This window comes from Watersipora subatra, chromosome 4 (assembly GCF_963576615.1).
Source record: "Watersipora subatra chromosome 4, tzWatSuba1.1, whole genome shotgun sequence".
NCBI lineage: Eukaryota > Metazoa > Bryozoa > Gymnolaemata > Cheilostomatida > Watersiporidae > Watersipora > Watersipora subatra.
In genome coordinates this window covers 15,284,566-15,301,189 of record NC_088711.1, presented here as the reverse complement: position 1 = coordinate 15,301,189, position 16,624 = coordinate 15,284,566, and the positions used below count along the sequence as shown (strand labels likewise).

The following is a 16,624-nucleotide window of genomic DNA, read 5'->3' as shown; positions in this document are numbered from 1 at the left end:
TCTACTTGGCTAGCTCAAAAACTTATTACTATAAGTGATGCATCATTATTGTACTGCCTTCCTTGGTCTGAGACTTAAGGAAAAGTTTGTTGAAGAAAAATAATATTTGCCAATATGTATATACTACAAATATGATGATGGGTACATTGGTCTAAAACCTATACACCATCTACAACCTATGCGTCGTCTAAAACCTATACACCGTCTAAAACCTATACACCTTCCTATACACCTTCCTATACACCTTCTTAAACCTATACACCCTCTAAAATCTATGCACTGTTTTCTAAAACCTGTATGGTGTCTAAAACTCTTATGGCATCTAAAACTTATACACCATCAACAACCTATATGCCATCTAGCATCTATGCGTCGTTTAAGACCTGTCTCTTTTGCAGTCAGTTGTTTCGACAATGATTGTCTTATGTTTTAGGCTCTATCACTGATTTCCATGCTGCTCTGTTTTTTGTCTTCTCTTGCCATCTGTTTGGGTCTAGTTCTCTCAACTACATGTAACGCTTAGCTACATCTTTGTATCTCAGTCTGAATCTGCCTGATTCCTCTTTTCTTTGTAGAGCTGTCACAGCTCAGTCGTCTTGGGATTCGCTCATTACCCATCATGTACTTGTGTCTCAGCTGTTTTAGGCCTTTTTGCTATCAGAATTTCTGCCGTGGGTGGAAGACCAGTCTATTTTAGGATTTCGGTGTTTTTAATCTTATCTTTTCAGGTGAGAATCTTTATGCTGCAATGAAATTTCATAATGACTGTGTGCATTCTCTTCACTCGTGTTTGATACACCTTACACTCAGCTTGAATAGTTACATGCTTTTTCATCAGCAAACGATTCTGATACTTTCCAAAGGAAATGCTGGCAGTTCCTATTCTGTGATCAAGTTCTTGCTCAATTTTGGCATTACTGGATGTGGTCGTACCAGGTATCTGAAATCTGTACCAAAAGTTAGCGGCTTGCTGTCTATCAGGATATCTATAGGATCTGGTGGTGGATGCAGAAGCTTTACAGGTTGATACAGGCATCATGTCTTTCTTATGCTTATCTTTAGTCTAAATTTCAATGGTGCTTTTACAAATCAATCTAACAGTTGTATGTTCTCAGCTGAATGGGCAACCAGAGCGGATGTTTGTCATTCGCAAACAACATCATCCTGCCAAAAACATGGTTGTGCATGATTTAGATTTGAACTGAGAGACTACGAAGAGATTGGTATTGTGTCTTGTTTGGATGTAGACTTCTTCACTGTTGTATTTAAAAGCAATTTCAAGCTTCGCACGAGATCATCATAGTGAGAAAAGAGCTGGTGCCTTGCCACAGCACTGTTTGACATCATGTTCTACAAAAAACGTTTTTGAAGCATGATGCCCCTAGAGTACTTGAGTTTGCATTCCATCAAGCAAGGATTTCATGAGGTTTATTATTTCGTAAGTGCAGCCTAACTCTTTCAAAACTATTCAGAGACCTTATCTTGAAATCGTATCAAAGGCCTTTTGTTCTAGACATTTGTCTTGTGTTTGACGCAAGTAGAACAACATATCTATTGTACTGTGTTCCCACATATCACTTCTTTAATCTGTTTGAATAGTGTCTTTTGTAGCCACTGGTGTATGATGGATTCGACATCAACAAGGTGTTCTATTTTCCTTGATTAAAGTGACTGTAGCGATGACTTCCATTTCGTCAGGTGGTTCAGTCTGACAGCTCATGATAGGTCTTTGCATAAGCCAATCTAAAGCACACTGTTCACGCAAGTGGAATGACTTTATTCAAGATAGAATAGTGAATATAAAGGCACAATATGGCTGGTTTGAATTTGCTGAAAAGGTTTTATTAGTTATGTAACCACACATATATTTGTATGAGGCAAACAACGTGCATACATCAAGTATGGATTGCATAGGTGTAAATTGATATAAGGCTGTGACGGACAAACAAGCAAGTGTCAATTGCATAAGTGCAAATCGACATCAGGTCAAAATTGATAGTACATATTTGCAAAATCATTCACTTTTCATAACTTCAAACTAGTTTGAAATACTTAGAAGTAAAGACTTGAAATCAAACTGTGGTTCGCTACAAGTCTCATTATATTTTGGTAGTTCTTTGTGCTTTCCGATATAGCATATACCAGTTCTTTTATTATTTGTATGTATTTGTCTGTTCAAGCTATAGTAAGTCACACACAGGATCTTTGAAGTTGTTCCAAAAGCAGAGGGGGATAAAATGGGTACTCTAAATTTATTTGCAGTACCCTTTGAAATGGATGGAAATGGATGAATAAAATTCATTTTATTTATCTTTTTAACAGCTAGTAGTTTTGCTTTGGACTAACCAAAATTATCATTTTGGCTTGGTTCAGGTGTATTTTATTTTTTTCTATAAACATGTTGTAACATCATATATACATCTACTATGTAACACACTGCTTATCAGGCTACACGAATGTGTAGTGGCTGTAGCACACAGGCATTATCAGCTACATTTTAAAACTTACACTTTACTCTAGTGATCTTTGGCAGTAGTAGTTGTCATGTATGCATATCTATATTTAGCTACTTATTATATCATTTTCTTTGTGTTATGAATAATGTCTTACCACAAATTATATAATTGATCGTGCTATCTTATGTAAAACTTGTTTGTTGTCGTAGGCCAACCATATAAAAGATTGGAACTTTTTTGAGATGGCACAGTTGCCCTTGGCTGCGATTGTGCCAGTTATATGCAAATATATACTAAAGCACTCTATTATCATGCATTATTATTTTCGAGCCTGAAAAAGTGGGATTAACTAGAGTGCCGTGGAAGACCGAGTAGGGTCTTTTACATTGGTGACAACGATAGGATCAAGTCGGATCCGAAAGCTACACTAGCAGTGATTCGGTTTGGCTTCGATGAATATTCTTTGCTTGCCTTTCAAAGTGGTGGTTGAGAGAAGATCGAAGTAAACGAAAAAAGACTAAAGCCTCGAACCAAGCTTCATGCTGGTTAGACATTCATGCAGTTTTTGAGAACCAATCAGTACCTAGTTGTTATACTGTGTTCTTCTTATGAAGGTTGAAAGCCAAGCAATTTCGCAGCTGCACCCTGAATTCATTGAGATCCTGTTAGATTAGAGACCGGCAAAGGTTGGTACCCAAGCTGGTAGTACCCTGCATTCACACATAGCCCCGCAATTTGAAGCAAGATGTACAGCGGGGCATGCAGAGCTGACCGTGGGACAGACCCGCTAGGAGACACCTTAAAAAAATTGTCGGCAGCACCACAGACACTTGCACCACAGTTCCGGGCTCTCTAGTACTCGGTACAAGAGACCCAGAGTATTTTATTGCTAGATTTCAGAAAGTTGCCATTGAACGCACAGAGGCCGCGGCTTCCTTACACCTGCGTGAAGCCTTGGAAGAGGAAACTGAAAGTTGCAAACAAGCGCAAAGAGTAGAGGACATCCTCGGTGCCATCTGAGCCCAGTTCTGGCTGTCTGCTTGACAAGCACAGGTCGAACTCAGCACTCTGAAGAAGGCTAGGTAAACGTTGTTGCAAGAGCATGCAGCAAAAGTTGAAAGACTGGAATGCATCGTATAATGGAGCTGCTAGAGCCATTTAGGAAAAACCTGGCTAAGGAGCACTTTACAAACTTCTTGAATGATGCAGCTCTCCAATGAAACGTACTGGCTGTGCCAACACTGACACTAGCCAATGCAGTGAGAGCCGGAAGAGAGTTTCTGCTAATAAAACCAGACAGGATCCCTGCAGCGCGACTACTTAAAGTGCTGCAGAAGCTAGAGGAAGAGGTGGTGGAGGTCAAGTCAGTCCAGATTCCAAAGTTAGGACAGCTGATGCTAGTCATGAAACAGCTAGCAGAGCAGGTCAAGGAGTTGGCTGGCTCCCAACAAATCTCTCTTGGTTTGTTGGGAGTGTGGAGGAAAGGGACACATTCGAAAACAGTGCCCCAGCGTTGAGAGACTCGTGCCAGAAAATAATCAAGGACTGCAGCAGCAAAATTTGCTACTGACCGCACTAATGCCTTGAATATGAATCGGTCAGAAGAAAGTCAGAAGTACCCTCTCTCGCAGAAAATCATCCAGAAGGAGATGATAGGAAACAAAGATAGGAACTTTGAAAGAAGCAAAGCGCTGCCCCAGATCTCCAGCACCACACGTAAAATGGTCGGCTCTCTGAGACCCTGTCCTGCCTTAAAAGTGGCAGACACAGTTGACTCAAGGCTGGATAGGGTCCCACTAGGATCCCGGCATTGAGCAGGTGATGAATCGAGGTATGCCAAGCTAGACTCCTCTTCCACGATGAAACTAAGCTGGGACCACCAGGACCACACAGGAAACGGTCAGCTCTCTGATACTTGGTTCTGCTTTAAAAGTGACAGACACGGTCAACTCGAGGCTGACCAAAGCCCCTCTGAAACCCCATTGACATTGAACAGGTGGCAGTCTAAAGTATGCCTGACCCAATTCCCCATATGCAAGGAAACTGGGCTGAAGTCGCCATACCACGCACAAGTCGGTCTGCCCTTTGATAGATGGTCCTGCTTTAGAAACAGCAGATACTGCCGACTTAAGGCCGGCCGAGGCCACCTTGAGACATAACTTATAGGAGTAGTCAGAAAGCCGAGCAATTTGGCACCATTGCAGACAGAAGCCACACTGAGTTCTCTTGGCATTAAGCAGGTGATGACCTAGAGTATGCTGGGCCAGGCTTCTCATCCGCAAGGAAACTGGGCTGAGGCTACCAGGACCATGCGCAAGACAGTCCGCTCTCTGAAACCAGGTCCAGCTTTAGAAATAGCGGAAACGGTCAACTCGAGGCCGGCTTAGGCCACCCAGAAATGTGAAGGGAAAGTCTAAAAGCCAAGCAACTAGACACGGCTGCAAGCTGAAGGATGAGGAGTGGTGGTTGTCTGTACCAGGTCACCCAGAATAGCTCACCAGCACCATATAAACAGAAAGTAGTGCAGGAAGCCTGGAGGAAGCTACATACAAATTAAGCTAATATACAAATTTGTGAAAGAACTCAAGAAGCTAAAATCCGTGATTGTATGATTTTACAAGGGCCATAGTGGTGAGACTTTATTACATAGTTTCCAATGTTTTAGTTTATCACTTTTTCATGTATATAACTCAACATAAACTGCCAATGGGACAGCAGCGTCACAAACTGCCTTAAAAATGGCAGCTCTACAAACAGCTAAGCACAGTAGAAACCTGCTTTAAAAATGCGGACACCTTACTTGCAATCTCCTCACAGATAAAATGGCCAACAGTTAGACCAGGAGCAGCAACCCAAGCACAGTCCAATTGGTGGAAGCCTTAGAACAAGTGTTATTGATGCGCAAACCTCAAAAGTCAGCATGAGACTTCAAAACTCCCCATTACATGAAGGCTGGAAATGTCGAGTACTTTATTACGCGTTTTCAGGAATTAGCTGACACCAATCGCTGAACAAAATGCATAACCCTGGTGCATTTAAGGGAAGTATTGAGCGTCCAGGCTAAGGATTGTGGGCGAGTCGGAGACCTTAACGCCTAGTACAATGACGCCAATTTATGACCTCAGTGCCTGATTTAGGCTATTTCCCTAGCAGGCCTAAAGTAAGCTCAGTACCATGTGACAATGAATGAACAACTTTTCAGGGACGTGCTATGGGGGTGATGAGACTGGTTAATATTGCCTACAGAGACCTGTCTAACCCACATCGCAAAAGCATGTCTATGGAGGCGTTTCGCAACTCACTTAGCAACCCTTCTCCGCAACTACATTTTTTGGCAGTGCCCACACCCATTCTGGATACCTACTATGCAGGCTGGTAACGACTATTTCCAGATAGGGGAGGAAGCGTGCCAGTCTGCCAGCCTTTCTTTCTGGTCTGAAAAAGAAGGGATTCTCGGCCAGGTGAAGTCTGCAAAAACTGAGGTCATTGATCGACTAGCCCAAATATTCCAAGCGCTCACCAAGAAACTGGAGTGACTCCAGAAGTGAGCCCACACCCAGAAGGAAGAGCTCTCCGGCCACATTGTGCTGGGAGTGTGGTAGAACAGGGCACATTTGCAAGGACTGTCCAAGCCAGAAAAAGCCGGCTTCAGGAAATGATTGAGGGCAACAGCAGTTGCACAGGCTACTGATTGTACCAAAGCCTTCAATCTTTGAAAAACAAACAAGACTGTTTGGGGCTCATGAGTGATTGACAGTTGGTTTCACTTGGCGAGGACCAGACAAAAGAAGTTCTGTGCACAAAACGCTTCTGTGGAAACACAAAAATAGTACCAGTCTTTGAATGAAGCTAGCCCCGACCCAGCCCTAGACACACACTCAACCTACACCCGCACATGTGAGCGAGATATCAGAGCGAGATTCTAGAGCAATATTCTGGCTACAGGATAAAGCCGAACATTTCTTGCATTATCAGCTACGCCCCATAGCCAAAAATGCAGAGGAGAGACTATCAAATCCTCTCCACCAAAGACTGTAAAACATACCACGGCAGCTCTCAGTGTACAGAACTTTCAGAAGCCTGCCTTAAAAGCTACAGGGCCGGCACATGTACCATTCCAAGAGACTCTCTCAACAACCCCACAGGCCAGCCCCGGATGCCAGGCAACCTCACAAACATACATTGCTACCTTGCAAAGTTGAATCTCAACAGACCCTCTAGACCAGTGGTTCTTAACCTTTTTTGCCCCATTCCCCCTTTTCCAAACCTAAAGACAGAAATTCCCCACTCTCAACTCTTTCAAATAATGCACTGCAACTAGATAGTGAACTTTATTTACATATATAACTTATATACATGTACACATGTATATATGCATTTATTACAGTCATATTTACATGGAATGTTAAAAATGAATGTATATTGAAACTCAATATATCTATCATTGTAAGACAGTCAGCAGACTAGTGCGATTTCTGTGTTTGTTTGGAGCTGACCAGAATTTTGATGTTAGGAGTTGTTGTAGATAGGGCACACCGTAGGCCAGCTTCTACTTCCAGACGGTTTCTAGATTTGCTATTTATGGTTAGCATTGCTGAAAATGCTGACTCGCAAAAATATGTGGAAGCAAATGGTATGAGCATCTTGAAAGCGGCCAGGCTTACGTTGGGATACAATATTTGGGCCTGATCCCAAAAGTGCTCTATTGACAGCTCCTTGAAGTCATCTTTTAATGCTGAGTTGTTTGTTAGCTCCAAAAACTCCTCCTGAGGCTGTTCTGGAATCTCATGGACATTGCGCCAGAAAGGGTCTCAGGTCAGGCTCATCAATTGCTCTGTCCTAGGATCTAACTTAGGAAAATATCTCTCAAACTCTGCTATCAAGCTGTTTAAGTGATGCTTTATGTCAGTTAGCAAAGAAGCGGAAGGAGCTTTTTTGTCAATCAATGAATTCAGAACTGGAAATTAAACTCTTACATTCCCAGTAGCCAGTCTTTCCACCCAGAGTTTGAGCTTGTCCTTGAATGCATTGATACTATCAGTTACATTCAACATATTTTTGTCTCTACCTTGCATCTTTGTGTTCACTTCATCGATTGAACCAAATATGTCAACTAGGTAAGCAAGACACTGATGGAAGCCTTCCACCTGCATTGAAGCCAGTAGTTTGGGTTTGTTATGAGTTTTCAAGAACTCATTGACCTCTGCTCATAGATTGAAGGAACGCAAAAGCATGTTACCCTTTGATAACCATCAAACTTTGGTGTGGAACAATAGAGATGAGTGCACAGCAACCATATCTTTGCATAACTTGTGGAAGAGATGTGTTTGCAAGGCAGAGCCTTTGATAAAGTTTACTACTTTAATCACTGAAGAAAGGTGTTCCAGCAATCCTTTGGGAAGAGTTTTTGCTGCTAGCGCAGTCTGTGAATGAAGCAATGGGGACTTACCACTGAAGGATTCTTTTTTCTTACCAACTGTGCAAATCCAGTACGACAGCCAAGCATGGCTGGAGCACCATCAGTGCAAACTCCAATTAGTTTGCCCCAGTCCAGATGTTCTTTGCTGAAAAAGTCGGAAACCAGGTTCATAACATCAGCAGCTGTGGTGGTCTCTGTTAGAGGACTGCAGAACAGAAATTCTTCTTTAATTGTCTTTCTGTGTACATAGCGTGCAAACATCATCAGCTGTGAAATGCTAGCAACATCAGTGGACTCATCAAGTTGAATGACGATCATGGGAGATGACCTGATCTTTTCAGTTACTTGCCTCTTTATGTCTGCAGACATATCATCGATCCTCGATTTCACTGTGCTGTCTGAGAGGGATAAATCAGCTATCTTTTGAGCGGCTGTGTTTCCGAGAATAATCTTAGTACACTCCAGCACACAAGGTTTAACTAATGTTTGACCAATGGTGTGTGGCTTCTTATCTCTGGCGATACGGTAAGACAGAGCATAGGATGCATCGGTAATGGCCTGTGCCTGGATATGAAAGCTGCCAGTGGACTCCAGTTTTGCCCGCTTGAGTTCTCTCTCTTTGGCTTCAAAGAATGGCTTTCATTTATTCATGTGTTCTGCATGTTTATTTTTTAAGTGTTGCTTAAATTGAGGTTTCATGGAGTCGCTAGTGAGCTCTTTCATGCACAAAACACATTGTGGTACTTTGATGCCGCTTTTAATCATACAAGTGAATCCATAGCTAAGGTAAGAATCATCATATGTTCGTCTTTTTGTCTTTGACATTTCTAACACCCATAATATGGGGTATGCAATCAAAATATTTGAATACGTTCAATGTCTACATGAGCAAAAAATTATACATATGTTAGGCTACAGAGCAAATTGTCAAATTGTTATACATTTATGCAAACCAAATCGGTAACTGAGCAATTAATATTGCAAGTATGTATATGCATGTAGTGTAGCTATCCTTACCTTTTCCGCAGTTTTGAATCTTGGCTTTGTGGAAACTGCTGAAATTCATTCACTCCTCGCTGCCCTTTATATAAGAAAAATTGGTGCTACCAAAATCCTCTTTGGCAAACTGCCAAATTCTCCCCCTAAAGTCCCAAAATTCCCCCTGGGGGAATTCTCCCCTGATTAAGAACCACTACTCTAGACTCTAGAGCAGGGGTTCTTAACCAGTGGGAAATTTCCCACCAGTTGAAAATTTGAAGATTTGCGGTGGGAAACTCTCAATCTTCAGATTGAGATTATTGATTACGTGCATTGCAAGGATATAGCTGTTATACTGTATTTCTACCACATACATGTTGCAGATACATGGTTTTACTGTGGGTACAATTGTATCAATACGTAAACCAAGCCTGGTGATGTATCAAGCAGCTTATTGGATAATTAGTCTACATTGCATCAGCTATGCATCACTACCATACTACTGAGGCATCACACAAGCATACACCAAACATACCAGAGCTAGTAAAAAAAACAGCAGCAGAGGGCCCACAAAGCGATCATGACTGCTAACTTTGTACTGTGCTGTTTTTATTATAATTAAGTTACTCTATTGTTGTGTTTATCTTGAACTTCATTTTTTTCATAAATGAAAAGTATATCATGACAAACTATCCATAAAATATGATTTCTATAACAGATCAATTAATAATTGATTCCTTTTGACTGTATTGCAAAATGCTATCTGAAAAGCCTTCTTCTGCAATCTGAGCGTGGCAAAAATACCACAATTTTTGGCTGCTAGAGAGGGGGAAATCTCGAAGTGTGGTTTGTCAAGGTGGGAAATACACTGAAAAAGGTTAAGAACCACTGCTTTAGAGGGTTCCAAAAAACCCACACATGGAGCAGGCTTTGAGTCAGCCCTACTCCACCAATTCTTTCTTTCTTGGAATGTTTGAGGGCTGGCCCGTAAAGTTCCTGCTGAACACAGGTTGGACAATCAACTTGTTGAGTAAACAAGTGTTTGATCGGTTGCACGGAACTGTTCAAGACAAGCTTGAAAAAGTGACAGCTATGGACTATTATCAGATAGAATGAGATTGGCGTTTGACGGAATCATTTTGCTGTCTATCCGGTTAAAGGACTTAAAGAGTAGAGAGGTTTTTGCGGTTAGCCACCAGAGCAAAGGTGCTCTATTGTCATGCCATTCTTGGTGGCTTACCAATGCTCCGTGAAAATCAAACAGCCACTGGTTTGAGTGAATGGCGAGCCACTAGTCTGAATGAACTGGCACGGATGGCTACTGCAAAAAAAGAGCAAGTACTAAGGAATGTAGTTGTACGGGCCTAGACGGAGATGGCGTTGCATTGCTGCATCACTAATAGGAAATATTGCCTAATAGAACTGATTAAAAAATTCCGTGATGAACCTCCTGTAACGAGTAGCCAAAGCTAACCTGTGTCCAAGGCCATGTGTCTCAACTCGATAGAAAAGCCTTTAAACCCTGAAGTTTTGTGCCACCATTGGCGCATACACAGGTTTGGAAACTCTCCAGGTTGATGAGGAAAACTCCCTGCTGTGGACGCCTATCAAAACACCCACCGATAGAGTGCCAGCCCACCTCAAAGACCTGTTTTAACTAGCCCAACTTAAATGGCCAAAACCAGGCCAGTAAGTTTGCGCACTAAACTGATTGCACTGCCATGTTCGGCCTGGGTGACGAGAATGTAACGAAGACCTCAGAAATAAAATATTCTTTCCCAGTCAAGAAAGAGATATAGCTCATTCGGCAAACTCTCACAGGCTTTGGCTATAAAAAGATGTAAAGCAAAGAGGCAAGTTCAAGACTTGTTCAAGAATGAACTCATTGAGCCGGTCAGAGGAGCCTGGAGCTCTCCTGTGGTACTGGTAAAAAAGAACGACGAGAAGTGGTTACGCGTACCCGCTTTCTTGTATAGACGATAGCTTGAATGCCTTATCTGGCAGTCAATACTTCATTACATTTGCATTTGGTCCCCTTGTACAGGCAGGTACCCCTTGATGCAGATGCCCAAAAAAGTCGGCCATGTCCACTCAGTTTGGCCTGTACAAAATAGAAGGTGTTGCCCGTCGGTCTGACCTCAGCCTCGGCCACCTTTCAGAAACTCATGGAGTGGGTCCTACACCGCTTCATTTTGAGAACGTTGCTGTTATATCTCAATGACGTTGAGACACAACTGCACCATCTCTAGGAAGTCTTTCAGAGACTCCAGAAAGCCGGACTGAAGCTGAAGCCCTTGAAGTGTAAGTTGCTCCAACCACAGGTACGTTACCTTAGGCACCTTTTCACCAAAGAAAGAATGACCATCAATCTAGCAAAAGTAGAGGCAATCTAGGAGTGGCTAACTCTTCAGAGAATAAGAGAGCTCCAAAGATTTTTGGGAGCTTTCGGGTACTGCCGGCAACACATTTCGAATTCACCACAGTAGCCTACCCTTTTTGCAAGCTTACGGCTAAAGGCGAGAAATGGAGATGGACAGACAAGGCACAAACAGCCTTCGACCGCTTGAAAAGCAGCATCATCTCCGCCTTAGACTCAGGATATCCCGACCCTCGGCAATGGTAAATCTTGAGTAGTAACGCTGTCAAACACAGGGGAGGAGCTGCACTCTTTCAGGTGCAACAAGGCAGAGATAGCAAGACTATACCAAGACTCTAACACCATTGGAACAGAACAACTGTGTCACACGGAGAGAGTTGCTGGTCATGATCAAGGCCGTAAAGTACTTCAGGTCTTACTTGTATGACCAGGAGTTTCTCTTACGAACCGACCATGCCTTCCTTTGGTGGCTATGGGAAGGGGGAAACCCAACAACCAAGTGGTTTGATGGCTGCAGATACTTGCAGATTTCCAGTACACTTTTGAGCACCAATCTGGCCCAAAACATGGCAACCCAAATGGCTTGAGTAGGCACACCTGTGAGGACTGTCATCAGTACAAAAGCATCAAATAAAGGGATGATGCCCAACTCAAAATAAACTGGCTGAGAAAGAGCTGAAACAATCAATCACGCATATACCGACTGGTTGCCGAGATTAAACCTGGGCAGCATCGCATATTCAGAATCACTGAACGTAGCTCAAACAAAACTCCGACTAGAAAAATGGCAAGATCGAACATGGCCTTTGTTGGCAGTTCCATGAGAGTGGCCTTCCCAACAGCCGACTCAAAGACACAAGAAAGCCCAGCACTCATGAAGCACAGATGACTGCCAAGGAAGCTAACCAAAGAAGCAAACTGACAAAGCTACAGGCCACAGGCCAAGGACCCGCGGCCATCATGCATCCAACCATTGCCACCAGAGGTGAAGTATAGGCAGAAGAGCTGGAGTTTGGAGACAGAAAGCTGGACATTGTGAGTTGCATGAAAAGATCTTTCCGAATCTGTCGAGATGAAGTACTGAAAGCTTGGGTGACCCCACAAAACCATCCAAAATTGTGCACCGTCGACTCTTTAACCCTGCGGAAACCCATCAGGTAGTAGATGGGCCCCCGGCTCACTATGAGAGTGGGAAGGACCTCAAGTTGCCTCCAGTTTACCTGGTACTGACCGAACCTGACAGTTATAGTCAAGAAGCTAGTGAAAACTGTGGGGTGTGCCAGGCTGCAAAGCACTGTCTTGGAACTAAGATAGTAATTAAAAACATAATATATATGAGCAGACCTTGGCAGGAGATAGTCGTTGGTTTTGTTGGACCACTCCCCACTATCCCAAGAAGCAGTAAATGGGTTTTGATAGCTAAGAACCATTTTACCAAGTAGAAGGATGTCCATGCTTTGTCTGCCAGATGCCACAGAACCAGTGTTGACCGGTACAATTGACAAAAAGTTGTTCCGCTACCAGGAATTGCCAGAACAAATTCCCATAAAATAGAGAGCGCAGTTTGAAAGCCAGCTGAGCCAGACCTCAGTCAGCTCTAAAACTTAAGAAAGACATACACCACCCTGTATATAATAACAATATCTGCCTGATTTTGTTATTCCTAGATGCATGAAGCCTGTGGCCTTCGAAAAAATTGAAAAAAAACAGAGCTTCATCACATCGCAGGTGCTTCTACAAAGAGATATTGCACCATGTCCTATGATCAGCTGATAAATAATGCAAATCAAATCAGCTGCAGGATGCTGATGGCAAAGTCAAAAGTAGCGCCAGCAAAGATGCAGACGATAATCCGCTGAGAATCGCAAGCTGCCACTTTGTCTACAGAAATTTACAAACTACTGAAAAGGAACTTGATATCAGAGCTGAAGAGTATTTCTGGATTGATTCGATTATTGTTTCAAAGTACATTGGTAATGAAGCAAGGTTCAATACATATGTGGCAAACAGAGTTCAGAAAATAAGTGACAACTCAGACATAAGCTTGTGGCAGCATTTTGAGACCATCAAGGATCCTGCAGATACTGACTTCAAAGGCTTGTTTACAAAAGGGCTTATGAACTAGCCTTGGTTTGTTAGTCCAGAGTTTTCTTATCAAAGGAAACCCTACTCATCCCCAATTGCAGTGACTACAATTTTAGATGCCAATTACCTTGAAAAGCGTAAAACTACAAACACTGTGATCACCGAATCATCTCAAGAAATAGATTTCCTGGACAGATTGAAAAAGTTCTCAGACTGGAATAAGATGCTTGTGGCAGTATCTTTTTTGTTGACGACAATTCGGAAGGAAGCTAAGCAACCATCATTGTCGCCTTCTTAAACAGGAAAACTCGTCAATAAGAAGATACTCAAATTGTTGCAAAGTAAGCACTACAGTAACATTCTTGCATGACCTGATTAGAAGAGTCATCAACTGAGCTCTTTATGCCCATTGGTGGCTGATGATGATCTGCTGAGAGTTGGCAAATTATTATTAAATGTTGCTACAATTAACTATGGAGTTAAGCACCCTATTTTTCAGCACCAGTATTCTCACGTCACAAAATTGATCATTCGTCACTTTCATTATTCAATTCACTACCAAAAAAGAAGCATGTTACTGAATACTTTACAAATCAAATAGATACAGGGTTGTGGGCTGTTCAAGTGCAGTGTTCTCATTCATTCGCAAGCATGCGACTCGTAGAAAAGAATGAATAGTGGATCCTATGCAGAAGATGGCTGATCAGCTTGAGTGTAGAATGTAACCTGCTCCATGCTTCTTTTTTTGAGAACTAAATTGTTTTGGTTCCTCTTATGCCAAAGATGGCAAAAAAGAATCAAAAAGGGATAAATTGATGATAACTTGCATGGTCTCACACGATGTACACCTGGAACTATTAGAGGACATCGGGACATACAGCCTGATTAATGGTATTAAAAAATACACTGCCTAATCACTCACTGCATTTAAGCATCCAGGGTGTGTCTCTTTGCTTTCGTAATGAATTAAAAGTATAAATTTGTAAATTTGTTAGTGCATTTAAAAAGTATTTACAAAAGCCGGTCAATTGTAACATTTTGTAGGAAGAAATAAGTATAATTATGTAAAATCACCCCCTTATGACTTGATAAGTTGATATGATGTACAGCTACTACACCTGATACATGTCTGATTTTCGTTTACTCACTTTTTTAGGTAATGATGATTATAAGCAGGTACTTTCTTGTTTGACCAAAAATTGAAGCAATATGCAATCAATCTTTGCGTGACTCCGATAAGCTGATTGAATTGCAGGAACAAGCGGCCAAGAAATCCAGGAGAGTTTGTTCCTGAACTGAAAAATGATCCAAAGGTAACCTAAGCCTTCAGGTTTACTTGTAAACATTTTAGTTAGTAGTTGCGGACGTTTGTTACACCTATTGAATAAATGTTTTGCAGTTTTTAGGGATCCCCCCCAGACCGTTTATACCTGAGGTGCCTACTATTGATTAGACAAAGTATTCGTATACTGGTGCTGATGAAGCTGGTGGAGGTCGGAGCTGCCGTGGCACTAAAGGCAAAATAGTTCTTGTACCAGAATGTAAGGCTTTATCTTGACTTAATTTTTACTGAATCCTATTTAACACTTTTGATAGGTCTTTGAGCACAGTTATGGTTCGACATGGCTGGTATGATTCTTGAGGCTGGTTCACACTATGTTGCAGTATGTCGTCTTTTTCCTTTCGGCGTTCATCGTCGATAATGTTAACTGTAAATAGATGGGATTGACAAAGCAATGCGGATACATTGGGAAGGTTTGTGGCTCTCAAACTTTCCCGATTATTTGCCAAGTATTGACGACCGCCTGTACAATGGGAACTATTTCGGCGATAGTAATTTGCGGTCGCTGTTAGCGTGAGTCATTTATTTTTGTTTATGGTAGTCGCTGCATGAATAGTATTTGATTCAAGCTTGGGAAAACAAAAAGGTTTCTTCATGAAAAATGAAAAAAATGAGAACACTGAGTTATGGAGTATTTGCTGATGCAAATGCGAATAGGTTTGTGATAGTGTGAACATTATTATCATTGACGATCACCGAAGTATTGTGGCATCAACATTGTGATGTGGCGATGTAATATTTCCTCTCCATCTTCTGTTGTGATTGTTTACAGCTCTTATACAAAAGAAAGTTGGGAAACCATTGGATATGCAGGAAGAAGTGACAATCATCAGAGGTAGAGTGAAATCTGAGAAGAAGCCTGAGATCTTTAATCAGCTCTGAACGTCAGAGGAACAGCGTAAACTTGAAAAACTGCTTATCAAGTTTCCACCTGAGCGTGGCGAAGCTCGACGATACAGAAAAAATTGCAGATGAGCTCAGCACTAAAACATTGTAGCAAGTTTGCCCCATTTCATATATTTACAAAATGCAGTTCAATTTTTTTATTTTCAGCTCATGGTATCATAGCTGTTCTACTTTAGTTTGCTGAAGTTATAGTTGCCCTACCATGGAACTATGCTTTTAAGGAACTGCATAGCATGTTGAAAGTAGAAGAAAGTAGTAGTAGAAGAAATTTCTTTGAGCAGAAGGTGAATATGCTATTACAGGTAGCAAGCCGTATACAGAAGTACTTCATCCGATTGGCCCAGAGTGGGCTGCATGTTCCAGGGAGAGTTCCTAATCGCACTAACATAAAACCCAGACATACACACTACAAAAGCAAGAGTGAGTGCTAGTTGATACTGTTTTCATGTAGCTGTGGTGATGTTTCCTTTTACAATATGAAGTGTGTAGAGGCACTGCAATTATCCTGCTAGGTTAACCCTACTTGTTACCTAGAAATATTGGTACTGTGAGCATATGAAGAACAGCTAGTTATATCACTAAAATTAACTTAAGATTAAATGGATTGTTTTAGTGCTAACAAACACTGCTTTGAAAAGAAACATTTTTATAATCGGTCTACTTGTGATTGGTTTAATATTTGGTTACACTGCATTATGTTGTGTGTACATGAAGCCTCACACCGTCTCCTCTCATTAAATCACTCACCTCACTCACAATCATTTCACACACTCCTCTCACAATCACTCACAGTGGATTTGGAGAGGTCTCTATTAAAGGATGTGCAATGTGAATCTTTTGCCAACCCTGACAGTAATGATTTTTAATATTTGAATTTTTTAAGAAGCGTGAATAAAGTTACTTCCTGCAATCAGCTCTTGATATGATGATGTGCTATTGACTACCCATTTATACTGCTGTCAGCTGCTCAGAAAATGGGTGAAAAATATGATGTATGGATATTTTTAGCTCAGTTACAAATGAAAATGTGGAATCGTTACTTTTGTATTATTTAAACACAT

The 16,624-nt window shown here is 41.6% G+C and overlaps 2 protein-coding genes across 3 annotated transcripts in view; one reads left to right on the top strand and one right to left on the bottom strand.

Annotated features, from left to right (window-relative positions):
* The window catches only part of LOC137393186 (ZZ-type zinc finger-containing protein 3-like), a 28,739-nt gene that overhangs the window by 10,029 nt on the left and 2,086 nt on the right, over positions 1-16,624 (top strand). The window contains exons 1-4 of one of the 2 annotated variants that reach the window (XM_068079628.1): positions 14,555-14,628; positions 14,715-14,856; positions 15,430-15,657; positions 15,866-15,983. The exons of the other annotated variant lie outside the window; for it this stretch is intronic. The gene's annotated coding sequence lies outside the window, so the exon portion shown is untranslated. Of the gene's footprint in view, positions 1-14,554; positions 14,629-14,714; positions 14,857-15,429; positions 15,658-15,865; positions 15,984-16,624 lie in introns of those variants that run through there. 2 annotated transcript variants of the gene reach the window in all.
* LOC137393967 (protein FAM200C-like) lies at positions 6,379-10,343 on the bottom strand. The gene is made up of 5 exons (XM_068080684.1): positions 10,328-10,343; positions 7,906-8,498; positions 7,433-7,603; positions 6,570-6,723; positions 6,379-6,488 (listed from the first exon to the last, which is right to left on the bottom strand). Exons 1-5 carry the CDS (start codon positions 10,341-10,343, stop codon positions 6,379-6,381), a joined length of 1,044 nt encoding a protein of 347 aa, XP_067936785.1.

Bases quoted from the DNA above. Each gene is read 5' to 3' on its own strand.
- LOC137393967 (XM_068080684.1), bottom strand. The intron at 7,604-7,905 runs GTAAGTCCCCAT...GCTTCAATGCAG, and splicing joins GAAAAAAGAATCCTTCAGTG to GTGGAAGGCTTCCATCAGTG. The intron at 6,489-6,569 runs GTACATGTGCCG...TATGTTTTACAG, and splicing joins TGAGAGAGTCTCTTGGAATG to TCTTTGGTGGAGAGGATTTG.